Raw genomic sequence first — 16728 nt, forward strand, 5'->3', positions numbered from 1 at the left:
AATGTCAGACTGAATGTGTCTATTTCCTCCTTCAAAATCTCATCACATTGTGCTTTGTTAGAATTGTCACTGTGTTCTGTCATTTTCCTTTTTACTTCTTCAACTTCTGTTTGGACTACATCCCCTTTATAGCTTCCTCTATTAGAAGTAGCATTAGGTCAAAGGAACACATGTTGAGAATAGCCTCCCATTTATCTCTAAATTCAGTCTTACCTTGTGCTCCATTAGCTGGAAACGTCATAATACGGAGGCCTCTGGGGATTAGGCCTTTTCTCCAATAGTCAGACAAGCTCATAGAATTGAGGTCAAGTTTGGTGTCTTTCTCCATAAGGTGTTGCAAGTCTCTGTAAGCCTTGTTCAAGTCCGTTCCAGTATTCTCTGCGGCTGTCATCTCATCTAGCAACGAGGCAGTGGTAATAATATTTTGACCCTCTTCATGGGAATAGGAAGATCTTGTAGCCTCTTGGGTGAAATCCATTGTATGAGTTGTAAAATGTCCCCAAAACACAGAAAAAATTACTGTGGAGCTGCTTCCTCTAAGCACTACCCAAGTGCTGTGATTAACTTGTAGAAAAAGGAGGAAGGGAAGCGCTGCTAAGGTAATAGTAGATTTTGGTAAGCAGTAGGTGCTCTGGTAGAAGGGGTAAATTGGTCATCAAAAGGAAAGGAGGACCAAGGCACACTTCATATAATTAATTCAAATGATTTTATTTGTATGGAATGTTCAATGGAAACAAAGTTTTAAAACTCTGAAGCGTTCCACAGGGATGCTGGCCCATGTTGACTCCAACGCTTCCCACAGTTGTGTCAAGTTGGCTGCATATCCTTTAGGTGGTGGACTATTCTTGATACACACAGGAAACTGTTGAGCGTGAAAAACCCAGCAGCGTTGCATTTCTTGACACACTCAAACTGGTGTGCCTGGCTCAACCTGTTCAAAGGCATTATTTTGTCTTGCCCGTTCACCCTCTGAATGGCACACATACTTAATCCATGTCTCAATTGTCTCAAGGCTTAAAATCCTTCTTTACCCTGTCTCCTCCTCTTCATCTACACTGATTTGAAGTGGATTTAACAAGTGACATCAATAAGGGATCATAGCTTTCACCTGGATTCACCTGGTCAGTCTTGTCATGGAAAGAGTTCCTAATGTTTTGTACACTCAGTGTAAGTTCAGAGCCATATTCCTGTAAAGCTTAGAGAGGATCTCTTGTCAAATGTTGTTGAAGTGTTATGGTTGCAAGTTCACCTGCCTCATCTAAAGCCTCTTCTTTTGGGGTGCTTCTGTAGGCCACAATGCTATAAGCCACCAAGTGTTAACAGTCAGTACTTGGATAATATGTGTGCAATGCTTGATAATGTGTGTGATGTTAACAGAGAGGTCTATTTTCTGGTTGACCTGAATATTGACTGGTTAGCAACTAGCTGTCCTCTCAAGAGGGAGCTTCTAACTGTGACTAATGCCTGCAATATGACCCAGGTTCTCACTCAAACAACTAGAGTGCATACCAATAGTGTTGGATCTGTGACATCCACTTGTATTGATCATATCTTCACTCATGCTGCAGAGCTTTGCTCGAAAGCAATATCAGTTCCCATAACATTGTGGCAATAACAAGGAAAGCCGTTGGGCCTAAAGTAATTTATAAGAGATTATACAAAATGTTTTCTCATGACTCTTTTGTTGAAGATGTAAAAGATGTCTGTTGGTCGGATGTGTATGAGGAAGTGGATGCAGATGCAACACTGGAAGTATGTGTAACATGATTCATGCACCTGTTAATAAAGTAACTGTGAGAGCTGTTAGAACCCTCTGGATTGATGATTAATAGAAAAAATATTATGGTTCAAAGAAATTATGCAAAATAGGTAGCAAACAAGTCAGGCTGCTCAGCTGATTAGTTGACATACTTTAAATTGAGACATTTTGTGACTAAACTATATTACCAAACCAAGATAAATGACATAAAACACAATGGGTAAAGACTTTGGAGTACGTTAAGTTATATCATGGGCAGAAAAACCAATTAATCTCCATCGTTCATTGAAGTTGATGGGTCATTTATTTATTTTTTTAAACTTTTGATATTGCCAATCATTTCAATTACTATTTCACTAGTAAAGTGGAAAAACGTAAGTGAAATGAAAACATTGAACAGTGAACCATCATATTTTTGTATAAAATATCTAATAATGAAAGAGAAGGAGTGCTGTTTTGAATTTGGTCAACTTAGTGTGGTAGAGCTGGGAAAACTATTGGTGTCCATCAATAATGACAAGCCACCAGATATAGACAACCTTGATTGGAAACTATTGAGAATGGTAGCGGACTGTATTGCCATCCCTATTTGCTATATCTTTAACCAAAACCTAAAGGAGTGTGTGTCCATAGGCGTGGGAGGAAGCTAAAGTAATCCACTGCCTAAAAATAGTAAAGCACCCTTTGCCAGCTCTAACAGACACCCAATCAGTTTGCTGCCTACTCTTTGTAAACTATTGGAAATCATTGGTGTGACCAAATACAATGCTATTTTTCTGAGAACAAGTTAGCTACTGACTTTCAGCATGCGTATACAGTAGAGAAGGGCATGCACTTGTACTGCACTGACTCCAATGACAGAGGATTCTTTAAAATACGTGGATAATAACATAGATTTCCGTGCAGGATGTGATTTTATTATACATTTTTATTGAAGAAACTGACTTGCTATGGCTTTACATCACCTGCCATGGAGAGTCATGTATCCAATAGAACCCAGAGAGTGTTCTTCAATGGAAGCTTCTCTAACATCAGATATGTACAGTGCGGTGTCCCTCAAGGCAGTTGCCTTAGGCTGTTACTCTTCTATATTTTTACAAATGATTTGCCACTGGTCTTACACAAAGCTAGAATGACTATGTATGCGGATGATTCCACACTACATGTCAGCACCCGAAGCCAGTGAGCTCACTAAAATTCTAAACTCAGCAGAAAAGAGCTTTCCCTTAACTGCACATACAGAACTAACATCAACAACATGTATGCCTGTCTTTCCTGGTTGAGGGTTGACGAGAGATTAACTGCTTCTCATAGTTTTTATGAGAAGTATTACTGTAATGAAAATTCCAGATTTTCTGCATAATCAAATAACATTCAGCTCAGACACCCACAAGACGTGCCACCAGGGATCCAAAACAAATTCACGGCAACACACAGTGTTATACAGAGCCATGATCGCATGGAACTCCCTTCTATCTCCAATTATTCAAGAAAACAGAAAAATGACCTTAAAATGGAACGGCGGGGACTGTCAGGTGACACACAAACACACGCACACACAGACACGATCTAACACACACATTTCTGTGGTATTTGGTCTTTTTGAATTGTTTGCATATCATTGTATTTAAAATGTGTATGACTGCTCTTGTCTGTCAGTTTATCAGTACTTTGTTACTTGTCATGTTTGTGGGATATTTTGTACCCCAGGAAGAATAGCTGCTGCCTCTGCAAAAGCTAATGGGGATAAACAAACAAATATCACAGATTCCCAAGGGGCTACAGAAAGCAATATCACATCGTAAGGATGTGAAAATCAAATGTCCTTTCATACATCTCCCAGGAAGGCAAAGCCGTAGAAATTTGAGACAGTGAAAATGGATGAGAGACAGATTTGTATGGTTACAGTAATTCTAAAGGTTTTGGCAGCCTCATCCTTAGAGAAAAATTGAAATCCATTACACAGTAGAAGCTTCTGTACAGTTAATCACATTTTTCCCACCTCAGACAGTCGTCGTCAATAGGGCTTTTTTTCGTTCCTAATATTGCAGCCCAGTCCCAGAAATAAGTTGGAGGAGAACCAGTGGCGTCCCATTTCCCAGCAAGGTGAAGATGAAGAACTCCAACGCAGTCCTTGAAATTCAAAATTTCCAGCAGGAAGACACAGGGACGTACGAGTGTGTGGCAGAAAATAGCAGAGGCAAAAACGCTGCACGAGGTCGTATCTCCTTCCATGGTAAGTGATCCATTTCAAGTCCAGCGAGACTTATGAGTCAACGTGCTGTTGTAATAGTTATCCCCATTTTTTAATGGAGGCTTGGAGTCGGAATACTTGCTGTGGCCTTGGTCGTCTGATAGAAAACCTGTCTGTTTTGGAATGCTCAGTGAGATTAGCATAGTAATTGTGTGAAATGATGGAATATTCATTCAATACTATATTATTTCAGTGGTCCATGATAACAATTAATTTTCAGTCTTGACTCAGTTGTCCTTTTTATCGTCATTATGTCTTTTGAATCCATGTCCCTGACATTTGCATATTCCCTCTTTTCATAGCGAAGCCCCATTGGCTCCAGACAATGATCGACGGGGCCCTGTCCATTGAGGAGAATCTGTTCTGGGAGTGTAAGGCTAACGGGAAGCCCAAGCCCTCCTACAGCTGGCTGAAGAATGGAGACAACCTAATGGCAGAGGTATGTATGGAGCCCTGGCAACCACCAGCTCTGAGCATGCAGAGCGTTCATCCCCCCGTTCACAACACTGTGATGGATCTGATCTGAGGGACCTGTCCCACAGACACATCACATCAACATCTCCACCATAGTGTGCCGTGGTTCAGGCTCTCTGAACAGCTGATGGGGTTAAAATTCAGTCTGAGTAAGACATCAGCAAAAAAAAATCAGACCTGTCTTAGTGGCTTTTCCAACTGGATGGCCATGGAAAATAAATTGCTTATTAGTGTTCTACTGGTATTGTCAACATTGCTTTTTTTTTTTTTTTTCATTGAAGCTGCAGGTCAGCATTTTTTAGCCCCAATCTGAGCATACATACTGCAACAGAGGGCTATAAAAAAATAAGTATTCTCTCTTGCTTTCTTCGTCTCTTCATAGTGTACAAGTAATTGCATTTGCGCCTGTGGACATATTAGACTGCTCCAGCAATACGTATACAGATCTGTCTGCTTTCTCATCCACAGGGCCGGATACAAATTGAAAACGGGGCTCTCTCCATAGCAGCATTAAACCTGTCAGACACCGGGATGTATCAGTGTGTGGCTGAAAACAAACATGGCATTATTTATTCCAGCGCTGAGCTAATGGTGTTAGGTAAGATTGCTTTCCTCTCCGCTTTTTATCTGTGTCTATCTTGCTGTGTGTTTGATCATATTCTTAAAGGTACAAGTAGCATCCTGCGATTACCCTTTTCAAAAATCACTCTGCTGCCTCATTTAATGTCACTTCGGCTCCAGAAAAGAAAATATGAATCTGATGGAGTGTTTCATTTTAGTTTCAATCATTTCATTATATTGATTTTGATGCTACAGATACGTTGCATAGTGGAGTCAGAGGGCTTTCTCATGTAGATGATATATCGATTTATTTGGAGAGCTTTGATGAGTTCTATCTGACCTACTGGATGAGAAATCCAATTCTGTCTTGATATTTAATGACACTGGGGGTCTCAGATGATGGCTGACAAAACATGATGATGACAGATGAAGCCAAAAGTTTAGAGAATCCCATACTGTGTAGTGAGGGCTGGGGGGGGGGGGCTTCATCGCTGAAGCCCTGGAGCAGTTCCTATGGAGATCATGGCTTTTATGCCAGAGGGTAGGGGAAGGAGGGAGGGAATGAGAGTCAATCTCAGCTCAGCACATTTGATCTGGGAGTTGGTTCAAGTTGTCTTCTTCACGTTTTTTCACCCCCTGCATCTTCTCTAGCATCACCTCCCAGTTTCTCCAAGAATCCACTGAAGGCCCTGCTAAAAGCTCGCTCAGGCAGTGATGTGGCTTTGGAGTGCAAGCCCCAAGCCTCGCCCCGGGCAATTAGCCTGTGGAAGAAAGGCAATGAGATCGTGCAGAGAAACGAGAGGTAGTGTGGAACTCAGCATGAATTCTCACCCATTCACAAAGTGCAGTTATGTGTGATTAGTATATTTTCAGATGCGTGTATGAATAGGAGTACAGGCTAATGAGAAGAGAACAAAGCCCTGTAAAAATGTATATATACAGTAGATAATAAATGTAGTATGCAGCGTCTATGCATATTGAATGCTTAGTATATGCGAAGACTTACATTTCAGTCATTTAGTCTTATTATGTTCAAATGCAAAAATGCACATACAGATAACAATCTCTTGGATGCCAAGCCTGGGTGGAAGGATTGGCATTGGGACACCAATCTTCATAGGAAATTGAAAAATGCAAAGTCCATTTTCTAAAATGGCAGTTGGACTTTTCCTCTGTTGGAATAGAAGGAAACATGTAAATGGTGTTGAAATGAAGGCGATGATGCATCCTAGCACTTGGACTGGATTTAGACACGGCACTTCTGTTCTCTACCCAAGCAAAAGCTCTGAATCTCTGTTACTCATCCCCCAGGATTACTCTGCTTCCCAACGGGACACTGAAGATTGCCAATGTAACCAGGAGGGATGCGGGAAGCTACACGTGCATCGCTAAGAATCAGTTTGGAACGGCAAGCACCACTGGAAGGCTGTTTATCACAGGTGAGCTATCATAACATCTTCTCCCAATAATCCCTGAGGCATCGCCCCCAAAACTAGGGAACGGCGACGGATTTTTCACCTTGCAGCCTCGGGTATTCAAACCAGCGACTTTTCGGTTACTGGCCTAACGCTCTAACCACTAGGCTACCTGCAGCCCACACTTCAATAAGCTTCAATGAAGCTACAAAACTGTTAGTGTTTAACCTTAACGTGACAACAGTACAACACAACAGATGAACAGGAATGACATTTACTTTTGCAGGTGGGCAAAAAGAACCATCTGAAACCCATGCCCCTACTAAGCCACACCTTCTGTTTTCTGATCTGACCCATATCTCAATTACCCAGCATTATTAACCCAGCATCAACAACCCAACCTCGCACTTTTTAAAGAAAACAACCCAGTGGCCCACTGCCTGCAACCCAGTAGTTGGGTCATCCAAGCAACCCAGTATTTTTTAGAGTGTACTGTCTGATATTTGTATGTACTTCCTTGTGCTGATAATTGTACTAATAAATCCAGCCTAACATCTAATGGAAGTGATCCTTACTATTCTGTCTGTACAACTTAACACAGTCAAAGTTGTTATTTTCTAATTAAAGCAATTGCAATGGTTCTTAAATAGGCAATAAGTTATTGTACTGCAATTAAGTCAAGGTCATTACTTATGGATGCGGAGACTTAACGTTTTGATGTGTTGTAAACGTCTGTCTCCACCTCCCTTGTTTTTCTCATTCGCTTATTTAAAGTTTTACGCCAACAGCTGATCCCTTTAATCTAACGGAATGTCATTATCCTGACCTTTCCCTTACAAGGCTGCCATACTCCACTGCATCCTATTCTCTACAGCCAGCATTGGGAATGCATTCTGCTTGCACAATCCTACTTCAAACATTTCCCCCCAAATTGACAATGCAAATACGAAGTGTCAATCAGAAATGTTTTGAAAGTTAAGTGCTAGAACCAAGATACATGTAGCTATGAGGATCCTTGTCGTAATGATAGTATGATATAGTTACACTAGAGTTGTTTGAGTGTAATGGTTCCCACCCAGAGAGTATTAAGATGCATACTAAGCTGTCATTGTCTGGACAGAGCCCACCAGAATCACCCAGCGGCCTGCTAACATGGAGATCATTGTTGGCGAAAGTATCGTGCTGCCCTGCCAGATAGCCAGCGATCCAGCCTTGGATGTGTCTTTCTCCTGGGCTTTCAACGGGCAGCTCATAGACTTCCACGGGGATGCCGACCATTTCGACAGAGTAGGAGGGGTGAGTCATCAGGAGCAGTGGACAACTGCTGTGAGGCTATTCTAGGATTGATTGTTTCACAAAGTGTGGCAGACTGCAAAATAATACGCCTCATTTTGGAAACTCTGTATAATCTCTGTATAATAGGTACCTGCTGAAAGCCCTACCCTCACACTGTAGGCTACTTTATGAAATGTGTATTTAAGACGAGTACTGTTGGGATCAAATCATAGCAGCAGTTTTAACATTGAAGTGATGCTTCAGTAGGCTGTATTTAACTTCCATTGCTTCAAGTTATGTTTACTCTTCCATTTATCTTTTAACTCCCTGTCTATCAGACAGCCCATAAGAATTGTGATCTTATTTGTAAGACAACATAAAGGTGAAAAGCCACAGTATTTCATAGCGATCCTACTAATCTTTAAGCTGTTTCAATGGTGGAAGAAGCCTGATGAATTAAAAGTGTTTTTACCTTTCATCCCTTAAACTTCTAATTTCTCCACCTCAAAGGGAGATCCTTTTTTTTATCATCTCTCTTTGCGTTAATTTAATTTGCATACCTATTTATGAATCTTGTGCCCTGAAATCATTTGTAGTGAGTTGGCTGGTATTAACCAAGGGCAAGCCTTCGCACCAGTACAATGTTCATCTGAATTCCTCATGCCTTCAATTAACGATAAGAGACTGACTACTTTTTGGCGAAAATATGTGTTCCTTTTGATAGATGAGCACTGTCATTTGTTCTGCGCTCGTCTCTGCCAAATTGTTTTAGAGAATCATTTATCACTGTTTTATGGATTCATTATTCACCCAAGGTTCATTGTACGGCTATAGCTGAAAAAAATAAAAAATAATGGATCAAAGTTGGAGTTGATATCAGAGTTGAACCCCTCCCACGTCGTGGTCATGCTAAGTTCACGCCTGCGTGGATAGACAAATGGCAATTACAAATGACATTGACATGTGGACACACAAATAATGAGATACAGTTTTCACATATTCCGTATCCCCATGCCCAGGGAGATTACCAGCTCCTCTCAACAGCGTCTGATGAATTAATTAACATAATTAAACCAGATCTGCCTCATAGCTTCCTGCCTGCCAAGGCATGGAATTTAACCCCTCGCTTTCCAGTCAGGCAGCTGCTGGCTGGCATGTCAGAGGCAGACATGGCATGAGCATGTTTAGCCTTTCAGAGGAGAGGAGTGCCATGCCGTCCCTCAGCCACACATAAGTGCCACTCTGCTCCGCTTTGTCTTTGCCTCCGAGAGGTGAGGATCCTCTGGGTGTTCATGCCCAATTGCAACCGAGCTTAGCTGAGCCATGGTCACTACCCAGTGAGTTGATGAAATTTGGCGTGGCTTGAGTGTGTCTAACCTGGCTAGCCCTCAGGTGAATCCTCTCCAGACAAGCACACTCTATTTTAAAAGGAGTCCTGAAGGATGACATGCTGTGTATGTGTGACAGACCACTCTACTAAGTGAACATTGGCTCTGAATTTTTAGAATGTGAGTCCCACTCCCCAGATAGAGTGATGGGCACCATTGCTATGTACCTAATAGTTAACTACAGATAAAGATGATCCCATTTCACTCACTTTAAAATATGAAGACATTTAAATTTGATAGCTCTTCCACATTAACTTCTGTAACTCCACTTAAGGCTCCATGGCAGAAGATGAACTGAAGCTATTTCATCACATCTCACTCCTCTTTAGGTTTTCCAATAGTTTATCAGCTTTAGTTTCCCCATGGCGTCAAAGAGCATACTGTTTTATTTAGAACAATATTAGCTCTTAGTCTGTAAGTTGTACTAATTTCTCATCCATCCCTGCTTATGTAATTCTTGAATAATTAGGATCATCTTGCCAATTAGCCGTTGTGTGTTTGTTTTGGTGGTCCTGTGCGAGGCTGAGTAGGGGGAGCATGCAGTGCCTGAAGCGTAGCCAACAGGACTGTTTGTTTAGAACACAGCTCACGTTCTTGCTGGTTTCCGTGTGTCACAAGACTCTGTGACCTGAGGGGACCACATGCAGCGCCGTACACAGAGCTTTCTCAATTTTAAAGCTACAGTCACACTTGGAAAGAAAAAGATCACAGCACATGATATTGCTCTGATGTGATACATGTATTTATTAATCAGCCTACAGGAGCATCACACATGCAGTTGCGCAAAAATAATTATGAAACAGTTCAGAGTGTATTTCCTTTGGATTTCATGATTTTACATCAGATTTTCTCGTGTGTTATTGTTTTCCCTTGTAGAGCATCTCGGGAGATCTGATGATTCGTAACATCCAGTTGAATCACGGGGGAAAGTATGTCTGTGTTATCAACACTGACGTGGAGAGCTTGTCTGCCTCAGCCATCTTGGTTGTGAAAGGTAAAAGAACCAACTGTTAAGGTTGTAAGCTGTTCAGTTCACTCTGGCTATGAGACTCACATTTGTACAGGGACTTATTTCTCAGAAGTGATTTACATTTTAGCTTCTTCAGAAAAGTTTGAGTGTCGAAATACAATATAGTTCCTGCCGTGAATGTTTGATCATAGAACTTCCGATGTAAAATCTTGTAAGCACTTTGACAGAATTAAAATTGATTCATGCAATAAATTGGTGCTGAAATTGCAATCTAGATGACATCCTTCATTTTATTAGTCTGGGTATCAGTCTGTTTAGCTTACATTCCAGTCATTGTTCTCCATGTCATGTGCTAAAAACTTGGCACATGCCATGGAGTACAAGGAGTGGAATGTGATCTAAACAGACTGGCAACCAGACTATCATTTTATAGGCCTATATGAATAATATTGGTTAATTAATCTTGCTGCCAAGCTACCTATGGGGCGGCAGGTAGCCTAGCGGTTAAGAGCTTTAGGCCAGTAACCGAAAGGTCGCTAGTGCGAATCCCCGAGCCGACTAGGTGAAAACTCTGCCAATGTGTCCTTGAGCAAGGCACTTAATCCTAATTGCTCCTGTAAATTACTCTGGATAAGAGCATCTGCTGAAAGACTAAAATGTCAAATTTAACCATAAATATATTTATAGTTTGGTGAGAACTCTGCAGACAAATATAATAACACCCTGTAATAGCTGTCCCGGTGTTTTGGAAAGCCATTGTTTGTTACAGAGAATTGCTTTAATTGGCTCATTTACACATTGACAAAAAAAACATAGAAGCGTCTGAATAATGAAACAGTGGAGCAAACAACAACATCTTTGGAGCATATATGTGACCCACCACTTGGATTTAGCACAACATTTGTATGTTTTTTTTTACATTGGATAAAAGACACTCAGCGCTAGAACATTTTATATCATAAACTGCAGTTAAGGAACAATGTGAAAGGAATTCTGCTTTGAAAGTGGATAAACTTGTAACCACACTTTTGAGAAAATGGCGCTTGAATTTTTTTATACACCTAATGGAGAGCTCTTCTTTGTGTACACCCATTCAACATCGTTCACACCCTCTTAAATCCTACTCCCACCCATCTCTTTAAGGATTCACATGTGAGGGCATGTGCTAAACAGAGTGAGTAGTGGAGTAAACAACCAAAGTTTTCAATACTAAAAGTAGTAAAAGTAGTAGCCTACAATAAGTAAGAACACCAGGTAAAAATACACTTTATATAGTCCTTGGCCTATATCCTAATCTGACTTTGGTGCAGGTCATGTTGTTCTTCACTTTATCATCTCTGGTAAACACACACTATATAAAATAAAATCTAAGTTTATTTGTCACATGCACAGGATACAGAAGGTGTAAACGGTAGAGTGAAATGGTTACTTGCATAGTAGCAATATCAAAAGCAGAAAGTGTCCAGATAAAAATATTGTATAAATATTTTATAATTATTAGATGATGCTTACCCAGACACACTTGTATAAATTAATTGTCATGTGAAGGAAATGCTATAACCACCCCCCAGCCACATCTAGCTAAGTGGATGGGTCACTATTGTCTAGACATGTACACATGTTCATGAAATACACCTGGCTGACTTGATGGGTCATGTAATCATCTGGTGAAGTGTAGTCTTTCATTTAGACATGTAGCTAGATAGCTAGCCAGCTAAACAATGAACCAGCATAATCCCAACTCATACTACTACCAATACAAACATTGTCATAGCTGTAGTATGAATCTGCAAGTAGCTAAAGCTATCCAACCAGGTTCAATGTTAGCTAGCTAACATTAGGCAGTAACTAGCAATGCAAATGGATTTCTGATTCAAATAATATTACTACACAGATCATACACGTAACATTAGCTAGCTACCAAGCCAGCATGCTAACGTTGGCTAGCTAGCTAACAGTAGGCTTTAACTTGCAATGAAAACGACTTTCTGACAAAATTAGAAACATATAATATCTGAAAATGTAGCTAAACTCTTACCAGTATACATGGATGAACGCTTCACGGCAGACTGGAACTTTAACTCCGTTTTGTTTGGCCAGCGTTGTCAAGTCACTCCGGTTCACACTGACCATGGCGTGTGCAGAAAGTAGTCCATCACAACTTTTTCCAACTGATCTGTTGATAGCGCCTGGTAAATTCAGGGCATCAATGTTGTTGAGAAATGTAGCAAAACTTTTGTAATTCTCGATGGCTAACATAATATCTTTAAAAAACATTGTGATAGAAAGGACTATCAACATATAGTGAGCAGCTCACGTTATAGACAGAGGCATGCTACATGGCAGACCAATCCAAACTCATCTCCCGGCATGTCCAGCCCATCCATTATCTCAGCCAATCATGGCTAGCGGGACAGTTCCTGACTTTTTCCTTGGCTAAACCAACTAGGCTCGTAATTTAACAATTGTATTCATATTTACAGATGGAATACAAGTTTGTTATTGAGGCACATTAAAGTTCACATGCAACAGAAGGCATTTCTGCCAAAAAACACACTTTGATAAAAATATACACTTCCATTCAAAAGTTTGGGGTCACAGAGAAATGTCCTTGTTCTTGAAATATATATATTTTTTTGTCCATTAAAATAACATCAAATTGATCATAAATACAGTGTAGACATTGTTAATGCTGTAAATAGACTGACGAGTTTCAGAAGAAAGTTATTTGTTTCTGGCCATTTTGAGCCTGTAATCGAATCCACAAATGCTGATGCTGTCACGGCCGATGCTGGAAGAAGCGGACCAAGGTGCAGCGTGGTGAGCGTACATTACTTATATTTTGGAATGACCCCAACAAAACAATAAACCATACAATACCGACCGTGAAGCTTAAGGGCTCTAGTGCCACAAACAAAGACAACTACCCACAACGGAAAAAGGGCTACCTAAGTATGGTTCCCAATCAGAGACAACGATAGACAGCTGTCCCTGATTGAGAACCATACCCGGCCAAAACATAGAAACACAAAATCATAGAAAACAAAACATAGAATGCCCACCCCAAATCACACCCTGACCAAACCAAATAGAGACATAAAAAGGCTCTCTAAGGTCAGGGTGTGACAGATGCTCCAGATACTCAACTAGTCTAAAGAAGGCCCGTTGTATTGCTTCTTTAAACAGGACAACAGTTTTCAGCTGTGCTAACATAATTGCAAAAGGGTTTTCATATGATCAATTAACCTTTCAAAATGATAAACTTGGATTAGCTAACACAACGTGCCGTTGGAACACAGGAGTGATGGTTGCTGATAGTGGGCCTCTGTACGCCTATGTAGATATTCCATTAGAAATCAGCCGTTTCCAATTCAATAGATAGTCATTTACAACATTAACAATGTCTACACTGTATTTCTGATCAATTTGATGTTATTTTAATGGACAATTAAAAAAAAATTAAAAACAAGGACATTTCTAAGTGACCCCAAACTTTTGAACGGTAGTGTATGTTCAAATGCCTCTCATGTGAAGTAGTGACGTGCGACAAATGTGTAGCTTCCTGAAGCGGGTCACATATTTGCTGTACTTCTCAATCTTGCTGCATCTCTATCTCACTCACTGTATCTCTGTCTCACTCACTGTATCTCTGTCTCACTCACTGTCTCTCTCTCAATCTCTAACTCTTTCTCTCGCTCTTTCTCTCTTCACAAATTTACCCCTCCCATGTCCCTGTTCGGTGTTAGTGATCCTGTGTTCATAATCACTTCTCAGCCTCACATATCACACGTCTGAATTAAAGGCCCCTGTGAAGCTGGACCAAGGACACAGCCCTTAATTAGATGGAGTGTGATGGCCTTGATATGTAACAGGGTCAGCAGTAAAGGCAAGAGCATAATGAGTTGTGAATGGGAGGGGTGGTGGTGGTGTTGTGAGCCTGGTGTGGAGGCTCACTTTGCTAATTGTCTGATTGAGTCAGGTCCCCCCGGGCCCCCGGACACTGTAGCGGTGGAGGAGATCACAGATAGCACGGCCCAGCTCTCCTGGAAACCTGGTAGGGACAACGGCAGCCCTATCACCGGCTACATCATCCAGGCCAGGACACCCTTCACTGTGGGCTGGCAAGCTGTGGACACAGGTAGCTAATACACCTAGCATACAGTACAGAACATAGCACACCGTAGCCATGCTTATGTAATGTTGAACGCTCTCCTTTCCACTTCCAGTTCCTGAGGAGATCAATGGCAACACTTTGACAGCCACTGTAGTGGGTCTGAATGCCTGGGTGGAGTATGAGTTCCGGGTGGTGGCCCGCAACAGTGTGGGCATGGGAGAGCCTAGTCCAGCCTCAGCCAAGACCAGGACAGAGGATGCCAGTGAGTGTCACTCCTCTACTCTCTCTAAAATACATATGTAGACACACGCACACAAAGTGATACACAGAACCCTGACATCTGACTTTAAATGCTGGTTGAACCAGTTGCTAATGTGACAGATTAAATGTGATGGACCATTTACTTTGGGTAAATACACATCAGGATGCACATGAGTGATCCGCAAATCTTTTGTGCAGAGCCATGCACAAAACAGTTGTCAAGTAAAATGTCATTTTCTGACTATTAAACTTAACAGCTAAATCAAAAACGAAGTTGTTTATTCATTGTGAGATTGCTATTCGAGTAGGAGGATATACTCCAAAACATGTTGGGTCGCTCGTATCAAGGGAGAAGTTGTGGTGTGTAAAATAAGAAATATTGTGGATGCATTTTAAAACTGTCGTGGGGCTAGACTTATAGACTTGCAGTTCAGCTATGTTAACTGCCTTCTAATTGCTTTCCTTTGGGCTTTGCCTTACAGTGCCTGATACAGCTCCCACTGATGTTGGAGGTGGAGGCGGCACAAAATCTGAATTAGTGATAACTTGGGAGGTAAGTCATCTGTCAGGTTTTACTGCTCTCTCCATAGCCTGGTAATGGTTTTGCTTAATTGTGCAGAATTGAATGGAGCAATTTTATGACCTGCACTAGAGCCAGCCCCTCCCTTCTGGGGTCTGGCCTCGGAGGCCCCCAACGTGATTCAACTCAGGGAAAGAGATTGTTTCTTTGAAGCCCACTTCATCCACAATGATGTACCAATGCAGGGAGAAAAGGATCTGTGGGTTGTGGTGTAGGGGGGAAAACGCTGCATCTAATCATTGCAGCTCGTGTTGAAGCCCTCTTTGGCGGGTGCTTGAGGACAAAGGCAGGGGTGTCAGTGTCTTTGTCTGTATGCGTTTTAATATCACTATAGTTTTGTGTTTCGCTCCCAGCCCGTGCCTGAGGAACTGCAGAATGGAGAGGGCTTCGGTTACATCATCGCCTTCCGGCCGCTGGGTGCTGTCACTTGGACGCGAGCGGTCATCTCCACGCCTGGGGTCGCCCGATACATCTTCCGCAACGACACCATCCCGGCCTTCTCACCGTTCGATGTGAAGGTTGGGGCGTACAACAACCGCGGGGAGGGGCCTTTCAGTTCCATAGCCACAGTGTTTTCAGCAGAGGAAGGTAAAGGCAATGGCAGCCAGTGGAACCACGCTCAAACAGCTCCTAATCTTTTTTTATTCTGGAGGCACGACCTTGAATAGTAATGATGAAATAAGTTGGTTCAGACACTTTTCCCCCTCTCAAGCTGGGAGTTTCAACTTGATATTAGTTATTGTTATTGCAGAGGTAGATTACAGGAAATCCTAGCTGACACTTACTACACTGGGCTGTCAGTGAGGTATTGTGTTAATTGAATTTGCCGTGAAGATAGTCTTCCCTTATGTCAGTCACAGATCCCATTAAAAACCAAGCCCAAGCAATATAGCTCTCTCCAGTGAAACTACAGGTCTATTCTCTGCCTGCTTCTGCTTCCTATTAGTGTGTTTGATGGTGTTGAGTGAGTAGTGCTCACCAGCTCTCTATTTCTGCAGTCCCCAGTGAGGCTCCTAAGAGGGTTTGGGGCAGGAGTGTGTCTGCAGCTCAAATTGAAGTGATCTGGGAAGCCCTCCCTGCCACCCCTGAAAGAGTGCTGGGTTATGAGGTAGGATTCTCTCAATTTGCTCAATAAATAACCATACTTGCCTTCTAAATAGTAAAACGGTTTATAGTATGTGAAATTTCAAGTATTCTTTAAATGCCAGGTTATACTCATTTCGGCTTTTCATCGAGTAGAATTTGCTGAACACTTTTGAGGAAGAGAATCACCTTTCCAGACCCACGTGTGTTTGACAACAACTGATAATCAGCTGATAATGAGATAAGATGACGCGCTATACCAAATGATAAAATGGCGTAAATCAATGCAATTGCGCATTAGATGAAGTATTCTCAGGATGGGCGAGCCTAGTAGGTTGATATTTGTTGCCTACTGCATCTGTTTTGACTAAACAGTATGTTCTAAATAGTATGTGGTATGAATAGTACACATTATGTAGTTTTAGTAAGTTGTAGGCAAGACAGATTTCGGACACGGCCAGACACATTCTGATGCCATTTCTAATGTTTATATGTAAGTCAGTAGCTTTATTTAAACTATTTTAAGACGATTCTTGAAATATTCCCTGGAGTGCTGTGTTCTGGAACATTTCACTGAATAAGATATCATGAGAG

General features: G+C 41.5%; 1 protein-coding gene across 1 annotated transcript in view; it reads left to right on the plus strand.

Annotated features, from left to right (window-relative positions):
• The window catches only part of LOC139535557 (contactin-3-like), a 67251-nt gene that overhangs the window by 42973 nt on the left and 7550 nt on the right, over nt 1-16728 (plus strand). Inside the window, exons 8-19 of the mRNA XM_071335072.1 lie at nt 3811-3995; nt 4316-4452; nt 4956-5085; nt 5700-5850; nt 6360-6487; nt 7584-7759; nt 10003-10120; nt 14076-14234; nt 14323-14472; nt 14954-15024; nt 15405-15639; nt 16050-16159. Coding sequence (XP_071191173.1) covers nt 3811-3995; nt 4316-4452; nt 4956-5085; nt 5700-5850; nt 6360-6487; nt 7584-7759; nt 10003-10120; nt 14076-14234; nt 14323-14472; nt 14954-15024; nt 15405-15639; nt 16050-16159 — 1750 coding nt within the window. The remainder of the gene's footprint in view (nt 1-3810; nt 3996-4315; nt 4453-4955; nt 5086-5699; nt 5851-6359; nt 6488-7583; nt 7760-10002; nt 10121-14075; nt 14235-14322; nt 14473-14953; nt 15025-15404; nt 15640-16049; nt 16160-16728) is intronic.

Source organism: Salvelinus alpinus, chromosome 12 (genome assembly GCF_045679555.1).
Source record: "Salvelinus alpinus chromosome 12, SLU_Salpinus.1, whole genome shotgun sequence".
Classification (NCBI taxonomy): Eukaryota; Metazoa; Chordata; class Actinopteri; order Salmoniformes; family Salmonidae; genus Salvelinus; species Salvelinus alpinus.